Source organism: Salvelinus fontinalis, chromosome 7 (assembly GCF_029448725.1).
Source record: "Salvelinus fontinalis isolate EN_2023a chromosome 7, ASM2944872v1, whole genome shotgun sequence".
NCBI classification, from domain to species: domain Eukaryota; kingdom Metazoa; phylum Chordata; class Actinopteri; order Salmoniformes; family Salmonidae; genus Salvelinus; species Salvelinus fontinalis.
This window is the reverse complement of record NC_074671.1, coordinates 59918759-59942721: the sequence shown is the minus strand read 5'-3', so window position 1 is coordinate 59942721 and position 23963 is coordinate 59918759. Positions and strand designations below refer to the sequence as shown.

Genomic DNA, 23963 nt, shown 5'->3' with positions numbered 1-23963 from the left:
TGTGTGTGTGTGTGTGTGTGTGTGTGTGTGTGTGTGTGTGTGTGTGTGTGTGTGTGTGTGTGTGTGTGTGTGTGTGTGTGTGTGTGTGTGTGTGCTGGCGTGTCCGTCCAGCCCTGAGGAATTACCCAGCGCAGCAGCTGTCAGCACGGCACCTGCAGAATCACACCACGTACACGCGCGCACACACACACACACACACACACACACACACACACACACACAGCCCTCCTCCCGAGCCTCTCTGCTCCCTTTCCTCTCTTTCTCCTCCTCCTTCCTTCTTCCGCCTGCTGCGGTATTCACACACACACACACACACACACACACACACACACACACACACACACACACACACACACACACACGCACAGAGAGAGAGATCTCTCCAGGGCAGACGCGGTGGCTGTATCCTGTTTGCCATTCGCTGGCTGCTGCGAGCGCCGTCGCTGACAGACGTGTCCAAACACACACACACACACAATGTGCAGATCTATATCTTAAAGCATCATAACGTCTTTCATGTTACTTTCCTTTTAGAAGCGTCACGTTCATTTAACGTGTCTTCAGAATGTGTCAAATCAGAATGTGTCTAAATATGGAGGGGTTTTCAGATCCCATTTAAAATATAGCATTTTATAATCTCATACATGGATGTAATATTTACATAAAACGTTGTCACAATCAGGGATAACAATCTAGATGGAGCAACCATTAACTATTGATGTTAACTGGATAATCAACTATTGATATTAACTGGATAACCAACCATCAACTATTGATATTAACTGGATAACCAACCATCAACTATTGATATTAACTGGATAACCAACCATCAACTATTGATATTAACTGGATAATCAACTATTGATATTAACTGGATAACCAACCATCAACTATTGATATTAACTGGATAACCAACCATCAACTATTGATGTTAACTGGATAACCAACCATCAACTATTGATGTTAACTGGATAATCAACTATTGATATTAACTGGATAACCAACCATCAACTATTGATATTAACTGGATAACCAACCATCAACTATTGATATTAACTGGATAACCAACCATCAACTATTGATATTAACTGGATAACCATCCATCAACTATTGATATTAACTGGATAATCAACTATTGATATTAACTGGATAATCAACTATTGATATTAACTGGATAATCAACTATTGATATTAACTGGATAATCAACTATTGATATTAACTGGATAATCAGCTATTGATGTTAACTGGATAATCAACTATTGATATTAACTAGATAACCATCCATCAACTATTGATGTTAACTGGATAATCAACTATTGATATTAACTGGATAACCATGCATCAACTATTGATGTTAACTGGATAATCAACTATTGATATTAACTAGATAACCATCCATCAACTATTGATGTTAACTGGATAATCAACTATTGATATTAACTGGATAACCAACTATTGATATTAACTGGATAACCATCCATCAACTATTGATGTTAACTGGATAATCAACTATTGATGTTAACTGGATAATCAACTATTGATGTTAACTGGATAATCAACTATTGATGTTAACTGGATAATCAACTATTGATATTAACTGGATAACCAACTATTGATATTAACTGGATAACCATCCATCAACTATTGATATTAACTGGATAACCAACTATTGATATTAACTAGATAACCATCCATCAACTATTGATATTAACTGGATAACCAACCATCAACTATTGATATTAACTGGATAACCATCCATCAACTATTGATATTAACTGGATAACCAACTATTGATATTAACTGGATAACCATCCATCAACTATTGATATTAACTGGATAATCAACTATTGATATTAACTGGATAACCAACTATTGATATTAACTGGATAACCAACTATTGATATTAACTGGATAATCAACTATTGATATTAACTGGATAACCAACTATTGATATTAACTGGATAACCATCCATCAACTATTGATATTAACTGGATAATCAACTATTGATATTAACTGGATAATCAACTATTGATATTAACTGGATAATCAACTATTGATATTAACTGGATAACCAACTATTGATATTAACTGGATAACCATCCATCAACTATTGATATTAACTGGATAATCAACTATTGATATTAACTGGATAATCAACTATTGATATTAACTGGATAACCAACTATTGATATTAACTGGATAACCAACTATTGATATTAACTGGATAATCAACTATTGATATTAACTGGATAACCAACTATTGATATTAACTGGATAACCAACTATTGATATTAACTGGATAACCAACTATTGATATTAACTGGATAACCAACTATTGATATTAACTGGATAACCAACTATTAATATTAACTGGATAACCATCCATCAACTATTGATATTAACTGGATAACCATCCATCAACTATTGATATTAACTGGATAACCATCCATCAACTATTGATATTAACTGGATAACCATCCATCAACTATTGATATTAACTGGATAACCAACCATCAACTATTGATATTAACTGGATAACCATCCATCAACTATTGATATTAACTGGATAACCAACCATCAACTATTGATATTAACTGGATAACCAACCATCAACTATTGATGTTAACTGGATAACCAACCATCAACTATTGATGTTAACTGGATAACCAACCACCAACTATTGATATTAACTGGATAACCAACTATTGATGTTAACTGGATAACCAACCATCAACTATTGATATTAACTGGATAACCAACCACCAACTATTGATATTAACTGGATAACCAACTATTGATGTTAACTGGATAACCATCCATCAACTATTGATATTAACTGGATAACCAACCATCAACTATTGATATTAACTGGATAACCAACCATCAACTATTGATATTAACTGGATAACCAACCACCAACTATTGATATTAACTGGATAACCAACCATCAACTATTAATATTAACTGGATAACCAACGATCAACTATTGATATTAACTGGATAACCAACCATCAACTATTAATATTAACTGGATAACCAACCATCAACTATTAATATTAACTGGATAACCAACTATTGATATTAACTGGATAACCAACTATTGATATTAACTGGATAACCAACCATCAACTATTAATATTAACTGGATAACCAACTATTAATATTAACTGGATAACCAACTATTGATATTAACTGGATAACCAACTATTAATATTAACTGGATGGCCAACCATCAACTATTGATGTTAACTGGATAACCAACCATCAACTATTGATGTTAACTGGATAACCAACCATCAACTATTGATATTAACTGGATGGCCAACCATCAAATATTGATGTTAACTGGATGGCCAACCATCAACTATTGATGTTAACTGGATAACCAACCATCAACTATTGATATTAACTGGATAACCAACTATTGATGTTAACTGGATAACCATCCATCAACTATTGATGTTAACTGGATGGCCAACCATCAACTATTGATATTAACTGGATGGCCAACCATCAACTATTGATGTTAACTGGATAATCAACTATTTATGTTAACTGGATGGCCAACCATCAACTATTGATGCTAACTGGATAACCAACCATCAATTATTGATGCTAACTAGATAACCAACAATCAACTATTGATGTTAACTGGATGGCCAACCATCAACTATTGATGTTAACTGGATGGCCAACCATCAACTATTGATGCTAACTGGATGGCCAACCATCAGGAATGTGTGTTGAAAATTTATGAGTAGAATTTGTAACTGCAGTGTTGTTGAAGATATGAGTAGAATTTGTAACTGCAGTGTTGTTGAAGATATATGCGTAGAATTTGTAACTGCAGTGTTGAAGATATATTAGTAGAATTTGTAACTGCAGTGTTGAAGATATATTAGTAGAATTTGTAACTGCAGTGTTGAAGATATATTAGTAGAATTTGTAACTGCAGTGTTGTTGAAGATATATGAGTAGAATTTGTAACTGCAGTGTTGAAAATATATGAGTAGAATTTGTAACCGCAGTGTGTTGCAATAATGGCTTTGCCTAACTTATAACAGTGTTACAAAGGTAGCGTATGAGGAAAATCAGCTTTTTGTTAGGAGCTTTACATTTTGGAGTAACAATTGGGTGCGCGTGTGTTTCCTGGGGCATTTCTGGCGGTGGGCAGTCAAGTCACGCTCTCGCCCCCCCATCTCTCTGTGACAAGCCAGTGCTCATGGTTATAAATGACTTTGCGAGGCCACGGCCAGGGCCCCTGGAGAAGCGCTGACATTTATTAGCCCCGCCACCGCGCAGCCACCACGTGTGTGTGTGTAGGGCCCGCAGTGCACACACACACACAACCTGTGGTCGAGAATAATTATCACTTCACCCTAGACTAGACTAGCGACCCTAATCTCCATAGAGGGACAGAAAGAATGAGTAGGAAAAAAGGAGGGAGAGAGAAGAAAGGAAGTGGAGGAGGGCATAAAGGAGAACCTCGGCAGAGAGGGACTGAGAGAGGGAGGGATGGAGGAGAAAGGAAGTGGAGGACGGCATAAAGGAGAACCTCGGCAGAGAGGGACTGAGAGAGGGAGGGATGGAGGAGAGCAGCTCAGACTGTAAAAATAGAGGGAAGGGGAGTCTGAAAGAGGGGCCGCGCTCTGATAACCTCAGTATCGTATTCCTCTTTCAGACTCTTTCTCTCCTCTCCTCCTCTGTTCTGTTCCCCCACTCCACGGCCATGTGTCAGTATGGGACGAGCCTGTAGGGCAGCGTCTTGTCGAGCCACACACACACCCAGAGGAAAGAGGATAGCGTTATCTCAGGATGTGTGTCTGGAAGATTTCTGTGGAAGATCTGACATGCAGACTCTTATTCCGTTCTCCCTCTCTCTCCCTCCCTCCATCACACACAGCAGGTCAAGGAAAAGCGATGCAGCGAGAAGCGGAGGAGGTCTTCATCCCTGTCGGATTACTCCCACTCCTCCCCTGCCCCCCCTCTCACACCGCCCCCCCAGCTCAGCCCTCTGCCCAGCCCTACAGAGACCCAGGACCGCACGCCAACCCCCTCCAACCCCCCGCTGCCCACCTCTACCCCTACCAGCCGACCCATGCCTCCCGAGGCCCGCAGGCTCATCGTCAACAAGAACGCAGGAGAGACCCTGCTCCAGAGGGCTTCCCGCCTAGGATACGAGGTAAGATGATTTAATAACATGTGTGGAAGGGCTTTGTGGGGTGCTAGTGTGTTGGTTTGAAGGGCTGTACGGGGTGCTAGTGTGTTGGTTTGAAGGGCTGTACGGGGTGCTAGTGTGTTGGTTTGAAGGGCTGTACGGGGTGCTAGTGTGTTGGTTTGAAGGGCTGTACGGGGTGCTAGTGTGTTGGTTTGAAGGGCTGTACAGGGTGCTAGTGTGTTGGTTTGAAGGGCTGTACAGGGTGCTAGTGTGTTGGTTTGAAGGGCTGTACGGGGTGCTAGTGTGTTGGTTTGAAGGGCTGTACGGGGTGCTAGTGTGTTGGTTTGAAGGGCTGTACGGGGTGCTAGTGTGTTGGTTTGAAGGGCTGTACGGGGATGCTAGTGTGTTGGTTTGAAGGGCTGTGTGGGGTGCTAGTGTGTTGGTTTGAAGGGCTGTACGGGGTGCTAGTGTGTTGGTTTGAAGGGCTGTACGGGGTGCTAGTGTGTTGGTTTGAAGGGCTGTGTGGGGTGCTAGTGTGTTGGTTTGAAGGGCTGTACAGGGTGCTAGTGTGTTGGTTTGAAGGGCTGTACAGGGTGCTAGTGTGTTGGTTTGAAGGGCTGTACGGGGTGCTAGTGTGTTGGTTTGAAGGGTTGTACGGGGTGCTAGTGTGTTGGTTTGAAGGGTTGTACGGGGTGCTAGTGTGTTGGTTTGAAGGGTTGTACGGGGTGCTAGTGTGTTGGTTTGAAGGGTTGTACGGGGTGCTAGTGTGTTGGTTTGAAGGGCTGTACGGGGTGCTAGTGTGTTGGTTTGAAGGGCTGTACGGGGATGCTAGTGTGTTGGTTTGAAGGGCTGTACAGGGTGCTAGTGTGTTGGTTTGAAGGGCTGTACGGGGATGCTAGTGTGTTGGTTTGAAGGGCTGTACGGGGTGCTAGTTGGTTGGTTTGAAGGGCTGTACGGGGTGCTAGTGTGTTGGTTGGAAGGGCTGTACGGGGTGCTAGTGTGTTGGTTTGAAGGGCTGTACGGGGATGCTAGTGTGTTGGTTTGAAGGGCTGTACAGGGTGCTAGTGTGTTGGTTTGAAGGGCTGTACAGGGTGCTAGTGTGTTGGTTTGAAGGGCTGTACGGGGTGCTAGTGTGTTGGTTTGAAGGGCTGTACGGGGTGCTAGTGTGTTGGTTTGAAGGGCTGTACGGGGTGCTAGTGTGTTGGTTTGAAGGGCTGTACGGGGTGCTAGTGTGTTGGTTTGAAGGGCTGTACGGGGTGCTAGTGTGTTGGTTTGAAGGGCTGTACGGGGTGCTAGTGTGTTGGTTTGAAGGGCTGTACGGGGTGCTAGTGTGTTGGTTTGAAGGGCTGTACGGGGATGCTAGTGTGTTGGTTTAAAGGGCTGTACGGGGTGCTAGTGTGTTGGTTTGAAGGGCTGTACAGGGTGCTAGTGTGTTGGTTTGAAGGGCTGTACGGGGATGCTAGTGTGTTGGTTTAAAGGGCTGTACGGGGTGCTAGTGTGTTGGTTTGAAGGGCTGTACGGGGTGCTAGTGTGTTGGTTTGAAGGGCTGTACGGGGTGCTAGTGTGTTGGTTTGAAGGGCTGTACGGGGATGCTAGTGTGTTGGTTTAAAGGGCTGTACGGGGTGCTAGTGTGTTGGTTGGAAGGGCTGTACGGGGATGCTAGTGTGTTGGTTTAAAGGGCTGTACGGGGTGCTAGTGTGTTGGTTTGAAGGGCTGAATGGGGTGCTAGTGTGTTGGTTTGTTCTTCTGTCTCTCTCTCCCTGGGTAGTTTTTCGTTCATTCTCTCCATCTCGTTGAGTTTACGTCTGCTAGTTCTCTCTCCCTTCACTTGTCTAAGAGACGAGAGGCCATGTGAGAGCCCTCCACCAGGCACAGAGCAGTCGCCTAGCTAGCATACACACTGCTTTCCCTCTCTCTCTCAGAAACACACACTGCTTTCCCGCATACACTCATTCTGCTCTCTCACACACAGACTTGCTGGAGTACATCTCTGCTCTCTCACACACAGACTTGCTGGAGTACGGCTCTGCTCTCCCACACACAGACTTGCTGGAGAACGGCTCTGCTCTCTCACACACAGACTTGCTGGAGTACGGCTCTGCTCTCTCACACACAGACTTGCTGGAGTACGGCTCTGCTCTCCCACACACAGACTTGCTGGAGTACGGCTCTGCTCTCTCACACACAGACTTGCTGGAGTACGGCTCTGCTCTCTCACACACAGACTTGCTGGAGTACGGCTCTGCTCTCTCACACACAGACTTGCTGGAGTACGGCTCTGCTCTCTCACACACAGACTTGCTGGAGTACGGCTCTGCTCTCTCACACACAGACTTGCTGGAGTACGGCTCTGCTCTCTCCCACACAGACTTGCTGGAGTACGGCTCTGCTCTCTCACACACAGACTTGCTGGAGTACGGCTCTGCTCTCTCACACAGACTTGCTGGAGTACGGCTCTGCTCTCTCACACACAGACTTGCTGGAGTACGGCTCTGCTCTCTCACACACAGACTTGCTGGAGTACGGCTCTGCTCTCTCACACACAGACTTGCTGGAGTACGGCTCTGCTCTCTCACACACAGACTTGCTGGAGTACGGCTCTGCTCTCTCACACACAGACTTGCTGGAGTACGGCTCTGCTCTCTCACACACAGACTTGCTGGAGTACGGCTCTGCTCTCTCCCACACAGACTTGCTGGAGTACGGCTCTGCTCTCTCACACACAGACTTGCTGGAGTACGGCTCTGCTCTCTCCCACACAGACTTGCTGGAGTACGGCTCTGCTCTCTCCCACACAGACTTGCTGGAGTACATCTCTGCTCTCTCACACACAGACTTGCTGGAGAACGGCTCTGCTCTCTCCCACACAGACTTGCTGGAGTACGGCTCTGCTCTCTCACACAGACTTGCTGGAGTACGGCTCTGCTCTCTCACACACAGACTTGCTGGAGTACGGCTCTGCTCTCTCACACACAGACTTGCTGGAGTACGGCTCTGCTCTCTCACACACAGACTTGCTGGAGTACGGCTCTGCTCTCTCACACACAGACTTGCTGGAGTACGGCTCTGCTCTCTCACACACAGACTTGCTGGAGTACGGCTCTGCTCTCTCCCACACAGACTTGCTGGAGTACGGCTCTGCTCTCTCCCACACAGACTTGCTGGAGTACATCTCTGCACTCTCACACACAGACTTGCTGGAGTACGGCTCTGCTCTCTCACACACAGACTTGCTGGAGTACATCTCTGCTCTCTCACACACAGACTTGCTGGAGAACGGCTCTGCTCTCTCCCACACAGACTTGCTGGAGTACGGCTCTGCTCTCTCACACACAGACTTGCTGGAGTACATCTCTGCTCTCTCCCACACAGACTTGCTGGAGTACATCTCTGCTCTCTCCCACACAGACTTGCTGGAGTACATCTCTGCTCTCTCCCACACAGACTTGCTGGAGTACATCTCTGCTCTCTCACACACAGACTTGCTGGAGTACGGCTCTGCTCTCTCCCACACAGACTTGCTGGAGTACGGCTCTGCTCTCTCCCACACAGACTTGCTGGAGTACATCTCTGCTCTCTCACACACAGACTTGCTGGAGTACATCTCTGCTCTCTCACACACAGACTTGCTGGAGTACGGCTCTGCTCTCTCACACACAGACTTGCTGGAGTACGGCTCTGCTCTCTCCCACACAGACTTGCTGGAGTACATCTCTGCTCTCTCACACACAGACTTGCTGGAGTACATCTCTGCTCTCTCACACACAGACTTGCTGGAGTACGGCTCTGCTCTCTCCCACACAGACTTGCTGGAGTACATCTCTGCTCTCTCACACACAGACTTGCTGGAGTACGGCTCTGCTCTCTCCCACACAGACTTGCTGGAGTACATCTCTGCTCTCTCACACACAGACTTGCTGGAGTACGGCTCTGCTCTCTCCCACACAGACTTGCTGGAGTACGGCTCTCCTCTCTCACACACAGACTTGCTGGAGTACATCTCTTCTCTCTCACACACAGACTTGCTGGAGTACATCTCTGCTCTCTCACACACAGACTTGCTGGAGTACATCTCTGCTCTCTCCCACACAGACTTGCTGGAGTACGGCTCTGCTCTCTCCCACACAGACTTGCTGGAGTACGGCTCTGCTCTCTCACACACACACTTGCTGGAGTACATCTCTGCTCTCTCCCACACAGACTTGCTGGAGTACGGCTCTGCTCTCTCACACACAGACTTGCTGGAGTACGGCTCTGCTCTCTCACACACAGACTTGCTGGAGTACGGCTCTGCTCTCTCACACACAGACTTGCTGGAGTACATCTCTGCTCTCTCACACACAGACTTGCTGGAGTACATCTCTGCTCTCTCCCACACAGACTTGCTGGAGTACATCTCTGCTCTCTCACACACAGACTTGCTGGAGCACGGCTCTGCTCTCTCACACACAGACTTGCTGGAGTACGGCTCTGCTCTCTCCCACACAGACTTGCTGGAGTACATCTCTGCTCTCTCACACACAGACTTACTGGAGTACATCTCTGCTCTCTCCCACACAAACTTGCTGGAGTACATCTCTGCTCTCTCACACACAGACTTGCTGGAGTACGGCTCTGCTCTCTCACACACAGACTTGCTGGAGTACGGCTCTGCTCTCTCACACACAGACTTGCTGGAGTACGGCTCTGCTCTCTCCCACACAGACTTGCTGGAGTACGGCTCTGCTCTCTCCCACACAGACTTGCTGGAGTACGGCTCTGCTCTCTCCCACACAGACTTGCTGGAGTACATCTCTGCTATCTCACACACAGACTTACTGGAGTACATCTCTGCTCTCTCCCACACAGACTTGCTGGAGTACATCTCTGCTCTCTTCTCTCTCCAAATCTCCAGTAGCTCTTAACCCTTTCCTACCACATCCAACCCAGTTACCCAAAACTATATTTTAAAAAAGTGCCCCTAAAAAACCCACAATTTGGATAAAAATTAATCTTCTTACTTTCCTGGTCTAAACCCTGGGAATATTAGGAATATTGAGATTAAGGCCGTCCATGACTAATTTGTCCCCCCAGATTAATGAGCCTGTGGATTAGTTCCAGCAGGACTGCCTGAAAGGACTGGCACCGCTCGCAGGAAACCAACCATTAATGCTGTTTGGAACGCATGACTCGTCCTCTCCCTCCCTTCCTCCTCCCTTCATCTCCGTCTTCTTACTCTCCAGTGCAAAAAATTGTAGTTTTAAAGGAGACTGCAGTAGAAAGACAACCTTTTGAGACGCGGGGAGATGAGCTGGGGGTAGAGAGGGTCTCAAACTCAATGTGGTTTTTACTTGAGGTGGACAGCAGGACAGATAGAGTTGGTGTTGGAGGGAATTGGCAGTGTGTTCTATGAAATGGGAAGATATAACGGTTTGAAGGTGGGAGAAATGGTTTCCCTCTAGATCAAAGGTAGGGTTGGTTTTAGTAGACCAGCGTCTGTGGCCAGGGTTTTGAGTGTGTGTGTGCTCTCCGTAGTGTGTGTACTGGAGGCAGTGAGGCATGCGCTCCAGACGGAGCTCTTTGATTTATACGAGAGGAGAGGAGGAAGAGGGCAGATTTAATCCTGTAGCGTCCACTCTCCACCTCCCTTTCCTTGTTCTTCTTCTCCTCCGCTAGCCCTGTCCGCCCCTGATCCCTCTCTCCCCCCCTCGTTCCCCGCTCAGCACCGCTAGCCCTGTCCACCTCTGAGCCCTCTCCCCCCCCCCTCGTTCCCCGCTCAGCCCCGCTAGCCCTGTCCACCCCTGAGCCCTCTCTCCCCCCTCGTTCCCCGCTCGGCGCCGCTAGCCCCCCCCCCCCCCTCCTCGTTCCCCGCTCAGCGCTGCTAGCCCTGTCCACCCCTGATCCCTCTCTCCCCCCCTCGTTCCCCGCTCAGCACCGCTAGCCCTGTCCACCCCTGATCCCTCTCTCCCCCCCTCGTTCCCCGCTCAGCACCGCTAGCCCTGTCCACCCCTGATCCCTCTCTCTCCCCTTCGTTCCCCGCTCAGCGCCGCTAGCCCTGTCCACCCCTGAGCCCTCTCTGCCCCCCTCGTTCCGCGCTCAGCGCCGCTAGCCCTGTCCACCCCTGAGCCCTCTCTCCCCCCCTCGTTCCGCGCTCAGCGCCGCTAGCCCTGTCTGCCCCTGAGCCCTCTCCCCCCCCCTCGTTCCGCGCTCGGCGCCGCTAGCCCTGCCTGCCCCTGAGCCCTCTCCCCCCCCCTCGTTCCCTGCTCGGCGCCGCTAGCCCTGTCCACCCCTGAGCCCCTCGTTCCCCGCTCAGCGCCGCTAGCCCTGTCCACCCCTGAGCCCCTCGTTCCCCGCTCAGCGCCGCTAGCCCTGTCCACCCCTGAGCCCCCCCCCCCCCCTCGTTCGCCGCTCAGCGCCGCTAGCCCCCCCCCCCCCCCCCTCGTTCCCCGCTCGGCGCCGCTGGACATGGCTGCTGTGTTTGAGCGTAAACCCAGCGGCATCTTGTTTTTCTAGCCTTCAGGGTTTTTTCCTCCCCTCCCTCCGTCTCTCCCTCGCTTCCTCTCTCTCTCTCTCTCCCTCCTTCGCTTCCTCCCTCCCTCTCTCCCTGGCTCCCTCCCTCCTTCAGCGGGCCCCGACAGGAAGCTTTTCTAACTGCCTGCGTGTGATAAGCCACAAGCAGCTCCCTAGGGCCGCCCGCACTCTCTCTCTCTCTCACGCACACAGCGCAGCGCAGCACAGCAGACAGTGAGCACTGTAGAGAATGCAAGAGCAAGAGAGAGAGGAAGACTGTGAAATACGACAGGGCTGCGAGGCCGATCCTTTCAACGCACCGCTCCCTCCCTCCCTCTCCTCCCCCACTTCCTCTCCTCCTCCCCCTCCACTCCACACGCTGGGCTTGCCGCCTGCACGCCTGCTTTCGTTTCACAGCCCCTCCAAAACAAATTCCAGTCAGTGTGCAAAACTGGGAGGCTCCGTTGGATCGATCTCTCCCGCAATCTTCACACTTGTATCACTTAGCCTTAGGACTGCCTTTAATTACACACACTCACAGCGCACACACGCACTCACTCACAGCACACTCACACCACACACATGCAAATTCACACTCGGATTGTGGAATATCACTCCGGCAGCAGTGCAGAATCTCAATTGCTGGGGTGTGTGTGTGTGTGTGATGTATATATCTACAGTGAGTCTTGTGTATTTGCGTGTGGGTTTGGAGTGCAGTGTTTGAGTGGAATGAGGATCTGTGGTGAGGCATGGCGTTGGTTTGTGCTTCTTACTGTGGATGCGAGACTTGTTTTTATCTGCTTGAATGGTTGACGTTGGTCATGCAGCCATTTCCATAGTCTCTCTGATCACAGCATCTATTCATTATTATAACTGGGAGAGAGCACCTATCAGTTCACCACTAATAATATTTAGATTTTATTCAGCTGTTTGGCTTTGTCTTATTTATTCAGATGAATTGGGTGTATTTGTTAAATAGGGAATATCTAGCTCATTTGTGACTTTGTTTGCCGCTAAAATAAGCGATAGGATCCATCCACCATGTCGCTTGCTTCTGTCATGTATGTGAGGTCAATGTTCATGGACGGAAGGAGGTGAGGGAAGGAGGTGAGGGAAGGAGGTGAGGGAAGGAGGTGAGGGAAGGAGGTGAGGGAAGGAGGTGATGGAAGGAGGTGAGGGAAGGAGGTGAGGGAAGGAGGTGAGGGAAGGAGGTGAGGGAAGGAGGTGATGGAAGGAGGTGATGGAAGGAGGTGATGGAAGGAGGTGAGGGAAGGAGGTGATGGAAGGAGGTGATGGAAGGAGGTGAGGGAAGGATAGAAAGTGCATAGTACTGAGACTGGTCCTCCTGTCTTTGTGTTGTCACTCTCTTGTCACCGACCAGCTAGCAGCGCCATACAAACACACACACACTCGACACAGTGTGTCTCCACTCAACACACACACACAGCCTTGCCGGCTGTTGCCTTTTAGTCATTTAGCAAACGCTTATCCAGAGTGACTTACAGTAGTGAGTACATACATTTAATATAATATGTATTTTAATTTTACTGGTCCTCCGTGGGAATAGAACCCACAATGCTCTACCAACTGAGCTACACCAGCCAAAAGCCCTTTGACATGCATACACACAAACACTCACTTCCTGCATATTTCAGAATCCTTTAGTCTTTGCGATGCATGTCGCGACACATGAGTGGTTGCTCTCTCTCTCTCTCTCTCTCTCTCTCTCTCTCTCTCTTCACAATCCTGCCGTGCCGAGGATGCCAATGGGATATGTTAATGAGGCTGGGTTGAAAATGAGTCAAGGCTTTGTCCTGTACCTGCCAGAACTAATAACACACACACACACACACACACGCACACGCACACACACACCGGGATGGGCACACCTAATTGTACTCATTTGCATGCTTACGTGTCCAAAGTAACTGATTGTCCTCACACATGCCATCCATAAAAACCACTGGAGGTTTTACTTCCTCAAGAGTTCACACGAATGACCTTTAAAAACACACGTGCAGCACATTCAATACAGACACTCATAAAGGCTAACAAACACCTATAGCTCTGCCCTCTAAAAATGCATGCTCACGCCATCTCTTTCACCCGCTCGCTCTCACTCACACACACACACAGGCCCTTATGTGAGAGTGCTGTAGGGTGTTATCGCAGCTCCTATCCTCCTCTCTTGTCTGTCTGCCAGACCTCAGAGACGCAGCCGTTCAGACACATCCTCAGTGCACACACACACACACACCCTCTCCATATCCCCAGGCCCCCCACTGCTCTCTCGACACCCCCCCTCTCGCCACACTCCCCCTTCAACGCTGTACTCCCACTCACTGGCTGAATGAGTACAAGAAAAAAGCCAGAGAAATGAGAAGGAGAAAGGAGAGATCACGCCCGCTCAATTAAAAGCTCCACTTAGTGTGCCCCGGCCTTTTCACGCTCCCCCTCTTTTTTCTCTCCTCTTCTCCCTACTCCTCTGTTCTTTTCTCTCCATCGTAATACACTGTGTGGTCTCCTAGTCTTTGTCTGATAGTGAATGCAGGGTAAAATTAGAACCAGCATCAGAGAGAGCTCTAAACCACGCTGTTGTTTTTCACTTCCTGATTATCTAAACGGCGCCGGCCTAGATGACGCTTAGGACACAGTGAAAAATGGACAATATGCCCGTGTAGCGTGTGTGTATGTCCGAGTGTGCGTGTGTGTCCCAGTCTGTCAAGTGTTAGTAGATGAGAAACAAGGCTTCAGCATTCTCAAGGTTGGAATCTCTCTCTCGCTCTCCTCGCTCTAACCTCCATATGCATTTAAATTCTAACACTTCTTTGTGAGACTTGTCTATCATTAGCGTATGTGTGGGTTTGTGAGGGAGTTAGGTAGGTAGTGTGTGGTTGTGTTCTCTAGGTGATAGATTAGCTAGAGGGTTAACAGTCTGTGGGGGGGGGGGGGGGGTGAGTGAGCTGGAAGGCCATCCGCCCTGAGGAGGAAGAGATTAAAGAGGAACTATGAAAGGAGAGAGGAGAGAGGGAGGTGAAAGGAGAGAGGGAGGTGGGTGTTTTACTGCGCCGGGAAAGAAATCAACAACCCTGTGCTCTCCGCTGCGCTCCTCTCCTCTGGCGGCCATTAAAGCTGTGCTTTATCATGTGTTTAATGCCCCGCTTAGCTCCACCGACCGACCAGCCGGCTGGAAAACAGACAGACCTCCACAGCTCACTACAGCCCGCTGTGCTTTTAATATGTGGAACTGTACCATGTACACGTTCATAGCAAAATTAGGCCTAGTAGCTACCACACCACAGTAGTAGACTAGTAGCTACCACACCACAGTAGTAGACTAGTAGCTACCACACCACAGTAGTAGACTAGTAGCTACCACACCACAGTAGTAGACTAGTAGCTACCACACCACAGTAGTAGACTAGTAGCTACCACACCACAGTAGTAGACTAGTAGCTACCACACCACAGTAGTAGACTAGTAGCTACCGCACCACAGTAGTAGACTAGTAGCTACCACACCACAGTAGTAGACTAGTAGCTACCGCACCACAGTAGTAGACTAGTAGCTACCGCACCACAGTAGTAGACTAGTAGCTACCACACCACAGTAGTAGACTAGTAGCTACCGCACCACAGTAGTAGACTAGTAGCTACCACACCACAGTAGTAGACTAGTAGCTACCACACCACAGTAGTAGACTAGTAGCTACCACACCACAGTAGTAGACTAGTAGCTACCACACCACAGTAGTAGACTAGTAGCTACCACACCACAGTAGTAGACTAGTAGCTACCACACCACAGTAGTAGACTAGTAGCTACCACACCACAGTAGTAGACTAGTAGCTACCACACCACAGTAGTAGACTAGTAGCTACCACAACACAGTAGTAGACTAGTAGCTACCACACCACAGTAGTAGACTAGTAGCTACCACACCACAGTAGTAGACTAGTAGCTACCACAACACAGTAGTAGACTAGTAGCTACCACACACAGTAGTAGACTAGTAGCTACCACACCACAGTAGTAGACTAGTAGCTACCACAACACAGTAGTAGACTAGTAGCTACCACAACACAGTAGTAGACTAGTAGCTACCACATCACAGTAGTAGACTAGTAGCTACCACACCACAGTAGTAGACTAGTAGCTACCACACCACAGTAGTAGACTAGTAGCTACCACAACACAGTAGTAGACTAGTAGCTACTACACTACAGTAGTAGACTAGTAGCTACCACACCACAGTAGTAGACTAGTAGCTACCACACCACAGTAGTAGACTAGTAGCTACCACACCACAGTAGTAGACTAGTAGCTACCACAACACAGTAGTAGACTAGTAGCTACCACAACACAGTAGTAGACTAGTAGCTACCACATCACAGTAGTAGACTAGTAGCTACCACATCACAGTAGTAGACACTACATCACAGTAGTAGACTAGTAGCTACCACATCACAGTAGTAGACTAGTAGCTACCACATCACAGTAGTAGACTAGTAGCTACCACACCACATTAGTAAACTAGTAGACACCACACCACAGTAGTAGACTAGTAGCTACCACACCACAGTAGTAGACTAGTAGCTACCACACCACAGTAGTAGACTAGTAGCTACCACACCACAGTAGTAGACTAGTAGCTACCACACCACACCACAGTAGTAGACTAGTAGACACCACACCACAGTAGTAGACTAGTAGCTACTACACTACAGTAGTAGACACTACACCACAGTAGTAGACTGGTAGCTACCACACCACAGTAGTAGACTAGTAGCTACCACACCACAGTAGTAGACTAGTAGCTACCACACCACAGTCGTAGACTAGTAGCTACCACACCACAGTAGTAGACTAGTAGCTACCACAACACAGTAGTAGACTAGTAGCTACCACACCACAGTAGTAGACTAGTAGCTACCGCGCCACGGTAGTAGACACTACACCACAGTAGTAGACTAGTAGCTACCACAACACAGTAGTAGACACTACACCACAGTAGTAGACTAGTAGCTACCGCGCCACGGTAGTAGACACTACACCACAGTAGTAGCCTAGTAGCTACCACACCACAGTAGTAGACACTACGCCACAGTAGTAGACTGGTAGCTACCACACCACATTAGTAAACTAGTAGACACCACACCACAGTAGTAGACTAGTAGCTACCACACCACAGTAGTAGACTAGTAGCTACCACACCACAGTAGTAGACTAGTAGCTACCACACCACACCACAGTAGTAGACTAGTAGCTACCACACCACACCACAGTAGTAGACTAGTAGACACCACACCACAGTAGTAGACTAGTAGCTACTACACTACAGTAGTAGACACTACACCACAGTAGTAGACTGGTAGCTACCACACCACAGTAGTAGACTAGTAGCCACCACACCACAGTAGTAGACTAGTAGCCACCACACCACAGTAGTAGACTAGTAGCCACCACACCACAGTAGTAGACTAGTAGCCACCACACCACAGTAGTAGACACCACACCACAGTAGTAGACTAGTAGCTACTACACTACAGTAGTAGACACTACACCACAGTAGTAGACTAGTTGCTACCACACCACAGTAGTAGACTAGTAGCTACCACACCACAGTAGTAGACACTACACCACAGTAGTAGACTGGTAGCTACCGCGCCACGGTAGTAGACTAGTAGCTACCACACCCCAGTAGTAGACTAGTAGCTACCACACCACAGTAGTAGACTAGTAGCTACCACACCACAGTAGTAGACTAGTAGCTACCACACCACAGTAGTAGACTAGTAGCTACCACACCACAGTAGTAGACTAGTAGCTACCACACCACAGTAGTAGACTAGTAGCTACCACACCACAGTAGTAGACACTACACCACAGTAGTAGACTAGTAGCTACCACACCACAGTAGTAGACACCACACCACAGTAGTAGACTAGTAGCTACCACACCACAGTAGTAGACACTACACCACAGTAGTAGACTAGTAGCTACCACACCACAGTAGTAGACACCACACCACAGTAGTAGACTAGTAGCTACCACACCACAGTAGTAGACACTACACCACAGTAGTAGACTAGTAGCTACCACACCACAGTAGTAGACTAGTAGCTACCACACCACAGTAGTAGACACCACACCACAGTAGTAGACTAGTAGCTACCACACCACAGTAGTAGACACTGCACCACATTTGTAGGTACCACACCACAGTAGTAGAATGGTAGCTACCACGCCACGGTGGTAGACTGGTAGCTACCGCGCCACGGTAGTAGACTGGTAGCTACTGCGCCACGGTGGTAGACTGGTAGCTACCGCGCCACGGTGGTAGACTGGTAGCTACCGCGCCACGGTGGTAGACTGGTAGCTACCGCGCCACGGTGGTAGACTGGTAGCTACCGCGCCACGGTAGTAGACAACTATAAAGCAGCTCTTGAGCAACGAGGCGGAGGACACCGTTTGCTTTCAGCGCTGAAGTGTTTGAGTTGAAGTAGTGTGTTTGAGTGGAGAGGGACTGTAGGGCCTATGTTTGACCACTGTTGGTGAGCAGTTTTTTTGGAGAAGAGTCCATTTGAGAAGAGTGGGGGCTGCTGGTCGTTTGAACACTGTGTACTGTGTTATGGTCTATTTTGTTGTCCACCAGGCATGCCAACCGCAATGCAAGCTCTCGCTGTTTAGCGCTTAAATTGCCACGGCACTGGCAGTAGCAGGAGTTGTACTCATTTGTTGCCACGGCAGCCACACGACCACGCTGTATCTAAAGATACAGACATTCTGTGTGTGTGTGTGTGTGTGTGTGTGTGTGTGTGTGTGTGTGTGTGTGTGTGTGTGTGTGTGTGTGTGTGTGTGTGTGTGTGTGTGTGTGTGTGTGTGTGTGTGTGTGTGTGTGTGTGTGTGTGTGTGTGTGCTCGCAGCTCACAGCACGGCGGTGGGGAGCTGTGAATGAATTCTATGAATACGGGTCGGGAGGGAGGGCACGTCAAAGCAGCGCTACGCTAGCTGAATGCTAATGTTTGTTTCTGCTCTCTGTGTGGAGCGCTGCTGCTAGTCTCTATCTTTCTCACTCTCTTTCTCTGGACCTCTCTCTCTTTCCACGCTTCGCTACCCTGGTTCCTTCTGTTTGTCTGGGGTTGTGTGTGTGGTTTGATGCTAGCCACACTGGGCTGACTGGAAGGGTGTGTGTGGTTTGTTTACGATGCCAGCCGCGCTGCGCAGCGCTGTCTGACACAGGTAAATGAGCACATAGACAGAAGAGAGACTGCTGTCGACCTAATGCTTATTTGGCTGTATTCTGCTGTTCTCATTCTGACTGAATTCTATCATTAACAATATACTACAGGACTACATATTTCCGTTATCGAGGACTTTTTAGGTATATACATTCATATGCCATGCTATGTTGTTGTGTTAGGTCTCTTTATGTAGTGGTGTCTCGTGGTTATGTGTGTTTTGTCCTATATTTACATTTCTAATCCCAGCCCCCGTCCCCGCAGGAGGCGTTTTGCCTCTTGGTAGGCCATCATTGTAAATAAGAATTTGTTCTTAGCTGATTTGCCTAGTTCAATAAAGGTTATATAAATAAATAAAATATTCTCATTGCTTTGGTCAGGCCTTGGAGTCAGCAAACTGTCTATAGAATTGCAATTAATTATAATTCTTTGCCACTGTGACTCATGACATGAGTCATGTTAAAGGGATACTTACGGATTTTGGCGACGTTTCCCAGGAGTCAGAAGAACTCCTGGATACCATGTATTTGTCTCCGCGTGCAGTTTGAACGAAGCTGCTAACTAGCGCAACTGTAATTGCTAACTAGAGTTTTTGCAATGCCCAGAAGAGCATACCTCTAACTTCCTTCATTCTGGACTCAAACATACAAGTGGTATCCACAAGTTCATCTGAGGCTGGGGACTAAATAAAGGGCCTCTTAAGGCCAGGCACAGAAAGTGAAAGTAAGTGAATTGAAATTGAATCCCTCCTCAATAGAAAAATAATTGGCAGTTTTTTAAAATTCCAAACCTGAATTAAATTTGGTTTAATCCCCTTTACTGAATGGAGTTGGGTGGGGAGAAACAATTTAATGGCCCCTGCTTCCCTGCTGTTGGGTTAAAGGATCTCTCTGCTAGGAGGCATTCCGGCTCAAACATACTCTCCAGTGGCTCAGAATCCCAGGTTTTTAGGAGCAACTGCGCAGCCATTGTGGATATGGTCCATAACTGGCCAGCCTGAGCCATCACACACAGCCATCCAAATCCATTACCCAGATGTTAGTAGAAAATATATGGGACCGTTCAGGAGGGACAGATTGACTGGGCTATTTTGAGCCGCCCAGGCAGCCGTTTGATAAGACTTATTGAAAAATGAAAGGCTCGGCGACCACTCCACAGCATTTGCATAGAGATGGGAATCAGAGCGGAGGCTCCTGTAATGGCTTACCTTCCACTGCCCTGGTTGAGAGGATGAGGGATGAGAACCGCACAGATCCAGTTCTCTGGACCAGTTCCATTTCGATCTCTCTTGGACACCATCTTCTGATATTAGAAGGACTGGCTAAGAGTGTTGCGTCAGTCTGATACAGATAGTGTAGTACATACTTGATATTAGGACTGGCTAAGAGGGGCTATGTAGGGTTGAGTCAGTCTGATACAGATAGTGTAGTAGGTACTATACTGAGGAATAACATGGGGTCTAGGTAGGGTTGAGTCAGTCTGATACAGATAGTGTAGTAGGTACTATACTGAGGAATAACATGGGGTCTAGGTAGGGTTGAGTCAGTCTGATACAGATAGTGTAGTAGGTACTATACTGAGGAATAACATGGGGTCTAGGTAGGGTTTGAGTCAGTCTGATACAGATAGTGTAGTAGGTACTATACTGAGGAATAACATGGGGTCTAGGTAGGGTTGAGTCAGTCTGATACAGATAGTGTAGTAGGTACTATACTGAGGAATAACATGGGGTCTAGGTAGTGTTGAGTCAGTCTGATACAGATAGTGTAGTAGGTACTATACTGAGGAATAACAGGGGGTCTAGGGTTAAGTTGGATCTTAGAAATAGACTAATGAACCCAAGAGATTGTTCTCATTCAAATGTGTCGTCGGTTTGATCTAAATCTAACTTCCTACGGCTGTTGATGAATTTCACCCATGTCAGTGTGTATCTGTTTCTTTAAGCTTCATTGAATTGAATGGAATTTTAAATGGAACTGGAAGATGTGGACTAAAGCACCGTATTCCATTCAGAGCCCTATGAACTTCCCTAACCCCTCTGTCTCCTGTCTGTGGAGACCCCTAACCCCTCTGTCTCCTGTCTGTGGAGACCCCTAACCCCTCTGTCTCCTGTCTGTGGAGACCCCTAACCCCTCTGTCTCCTGTCTGTGGAGACCCCTAACCCCTCTGTCCCCTGTCTGTGGAGACCCTAACCCCTCTGTCCCCTGTCTGTGGAGACCCTAACCCCTCTGTCCCCTGTCTGTGGAGACCCCTAACCCCTCTGTCTCCTGTCTGTGGAGACCCTAACCCCTCTGTCTCCTGTCTGTGGAGACCCCTAACCCCTCTGTCCCCTGTCTGTGGAGACCCCTAACCCCTCTGTCTCCTGTCTGTGGAGACCCCTAACCCCTCTGTCCCCTGTCTGTGGAGACCACTAACCCCTCTGTCTCCTGTCTGTGGAGACCCCTAACCCCTCTGTCCCCTGTCTGTGGAGACCCCTAACCCCTCTGTCTCCTGTCTGTGGAGACCCTAACCCCTCTGTCCCCTGTCTGTGGAGACCCCTAACCCCTCTGTCTCTTGTCTGTGGAGACCCTAACCCCTCTGTCCCCTGTCTGTGGAGACCCCTAACCCCTCTGTCCCCTGTCTGTGGAGACCCCTAACCCCTCTGTCCCCTGTCTGTGGAGACCCTAACCCCTCTGTCCCCTGTCTGTGGAGACCCTAACCCCTCTGTCCCCTGTCTGTGGAGACCCCTAACCCCTCTGTCTCCTGTCTGTGGAGACCCCTAACCCCTCTGTCTCCTGTCTGTGGAGACCCTAACCCCTCTGTCTCCTGTCTGTGGAGACCCTAACCCCTCTGTCCCCTGTCTGTGGAGACCCCTAACCCCTCTGTCCCCTGTCTGTGGAGACCCTAACCCCTCTGTCTCCTGTCTGTGGAGACCCCTAACCCCTCTGTCTCCTGTCTGTGGAGACCCCTAACCCCTCTGTCCCCTGTCTGTGGAGACCCCTAACCCCTCTGTCTCCTGTCTGTGGAGACCCCTAACCCCTCTGTCCCCTGTCTGTGGAGACCCCTAACCCCTCTGTCCCCTGTCTGTGGAGACCCCTAACCCCTCTGTCCCCTGTCTGTGGAGACCCCTAACCCCTCTGTCTCCTGTCTGTGGAGACCCTAACCCCTCTGTCCCCTGTCTGTGGAGACCCCTAACCCCTCTGTCCCCTGTCTGTGGAGACCCCTAACCCCTCTGTCCCCTGTCTGTGGAGACCCTAACGCTTCTGTCTTCTGTCTGTGGAGACCCTAACCCCTCTGTCCCCTGTCTGTGGAGACCCTAACGCTTCTGTCTTCTGTCTGTGGAGACCCCTAACCCCTCTGTCCCCTGTCTGTGGAGACCCTAACCCCTCTGTCTCCTGTCTGTGGAGACCCTAACCCCTCTGTCTTCTGTCTGTGGAGACCCCTAACCCCGCTGTTCTCTGTGTCCTATCTAGGATGTAGTGCTGTACTGCCTGGAGAACAGGGTGTGTGACGTCAATCACCGTGACAACGCAGGCTACTGTGCGCTGCACGAGGCATGTGCACGTGGCTGGCTTGCTATCACTCAGCACCTGCTGGAGCACGGTGCCGACGTCAACTGTAGCGCCCAGGAAGGCACCAGGTAGACACACACACACACACACACACACACACACACACACACACACACACACACACACACACTTAAGCATGGACACTCACTTTCTCTCTCACTAACACACAGGCCAGACATGTGGACATGGACAATTACCTTCCAAGGCTCTGTACATAACGCGAGTGTGTGTGTGGCGTGTCTGTCTCCCTCCCCCCAGGCCCCTCCATGACGCGGTGGAGAATGACCATCTGGAAGTGGTCCGTCTGCTACTGTCCTACGGAGCTGACCCAACCCTGGCTACATACTCTGGCCGCAGCCTCCTCCGCATGACGCACTCCCACGGCATGGAGGGATTCCTCTCTGGTGAGACTGCTTCACAGATGCTTTGTGGTCCTCATCTGTGGGGACACAGTATCATCCTCGGGAGTTGCCCCGCGTTACCCCACTATCAGGTTACTTAGCAACAGCTGTAGAGGGGTCGTCCTCTAAGGGCTGGCCCTTGTGAGCGGTGCAGTGAGGGGGAGAGAGGTTTCCTGACGACTCAAACGGAATACTTCCACTGTTCTATGTTCCCTACATAGTTCAGTCTGAGACTGCCGTCAGGGAGGTCGTTGGTGGGGACGGCAAAATGAGGGTTGTTGTACAAAACAAAGTCACCGGCGATTGGATCATCGCTAACCAATCGGTGTTTCAAAGCCAATGACGAACTTTCAAAACACCGCTTTGCCTACGTGTGTTCTGGCTCTGGCCCAACCCAGCGGTTTCTGGGGGCCAGGACAGGGAACTGACGGCCTCATTACACACACACACACACACACACACACACACACACACACACACACACACACACACACACACACACACACACACACACACACACACACACACACACACACACACACACACACACACACACACACACACACACACACACACACACACACACACACACACACACACACACACACACACAGACAGACACACACACCCAGGCACCACACAGTTTAAATGGATGGTGAGGAGATATACCAAGGGGAAGTAGAGGACAGCGTTCCATTGAGTGCTTGAGAGAACCGCAGTGAGCTAGCATCCCTCTCTCCCTCCCTCTCTTCCTCTCTCCCTCCCTCTCTTCCTCTCTCCCTCCCTCTCTTCCTCTCTCCCTCCCTCTCTTCCTCTCTCCCTCTCTCCCTCCCTCTCTCCCTCTCTCCCTCTCTCCCTCCCTCTCTTCCTCCCTCCATCCGTTCACCTCCCCGGCTATTTCAGGACATTATTAATCAGCCCTGCTCTGGCGCACACACTATCCCACACTCTCTCTCACTCACACACACACACACACACACTTTCCTTCTCTTACACACACTCCAGCAGCGATTGCCAAACGGTGCCTAGTCCACTCCACTCACCTAACCTGATCTGTGCTTCCCAGAGAGAGAGAAAACGCACAACAAATCCAATTCATTTAGGCAAAAAGGGGGATTAGAA

At 48.9% G+C, this 23963-nt stretch overlaps 1 protein-coding gene across 4 annotated transcripts in view; it reads left to right on the top strand.

Annotated features, from left to right (window-relative positions):
* Positions 1–23963, top strand: part of LOC129859931 (BCL-6 corepressor-like) — a 100770-nt gene that overhangs the window by 50375 nt on the left and 26432 nt on the right. For 3 of the 4 annotated variants that reach the window (XM_055930185.1, XM_055930184.1, XM_055930182.1), the window contains 3 exons: positions 4906–5184; positions 22342–22508; positions 22699–22844. In XM_055930185.1, the coding sequence (XP_055786160.1) occupies positions 4906–5184; positions 22342–22508; positions 22699–22844 (592 nt within the window). The remainder of the gene's footprint in view (positions 1–4905; positions 5185–22341; positions 22509–22698; positions 22845–23963) is intronic. The other variant, XM_055930183.1, reaches the window with a different exon arrangement.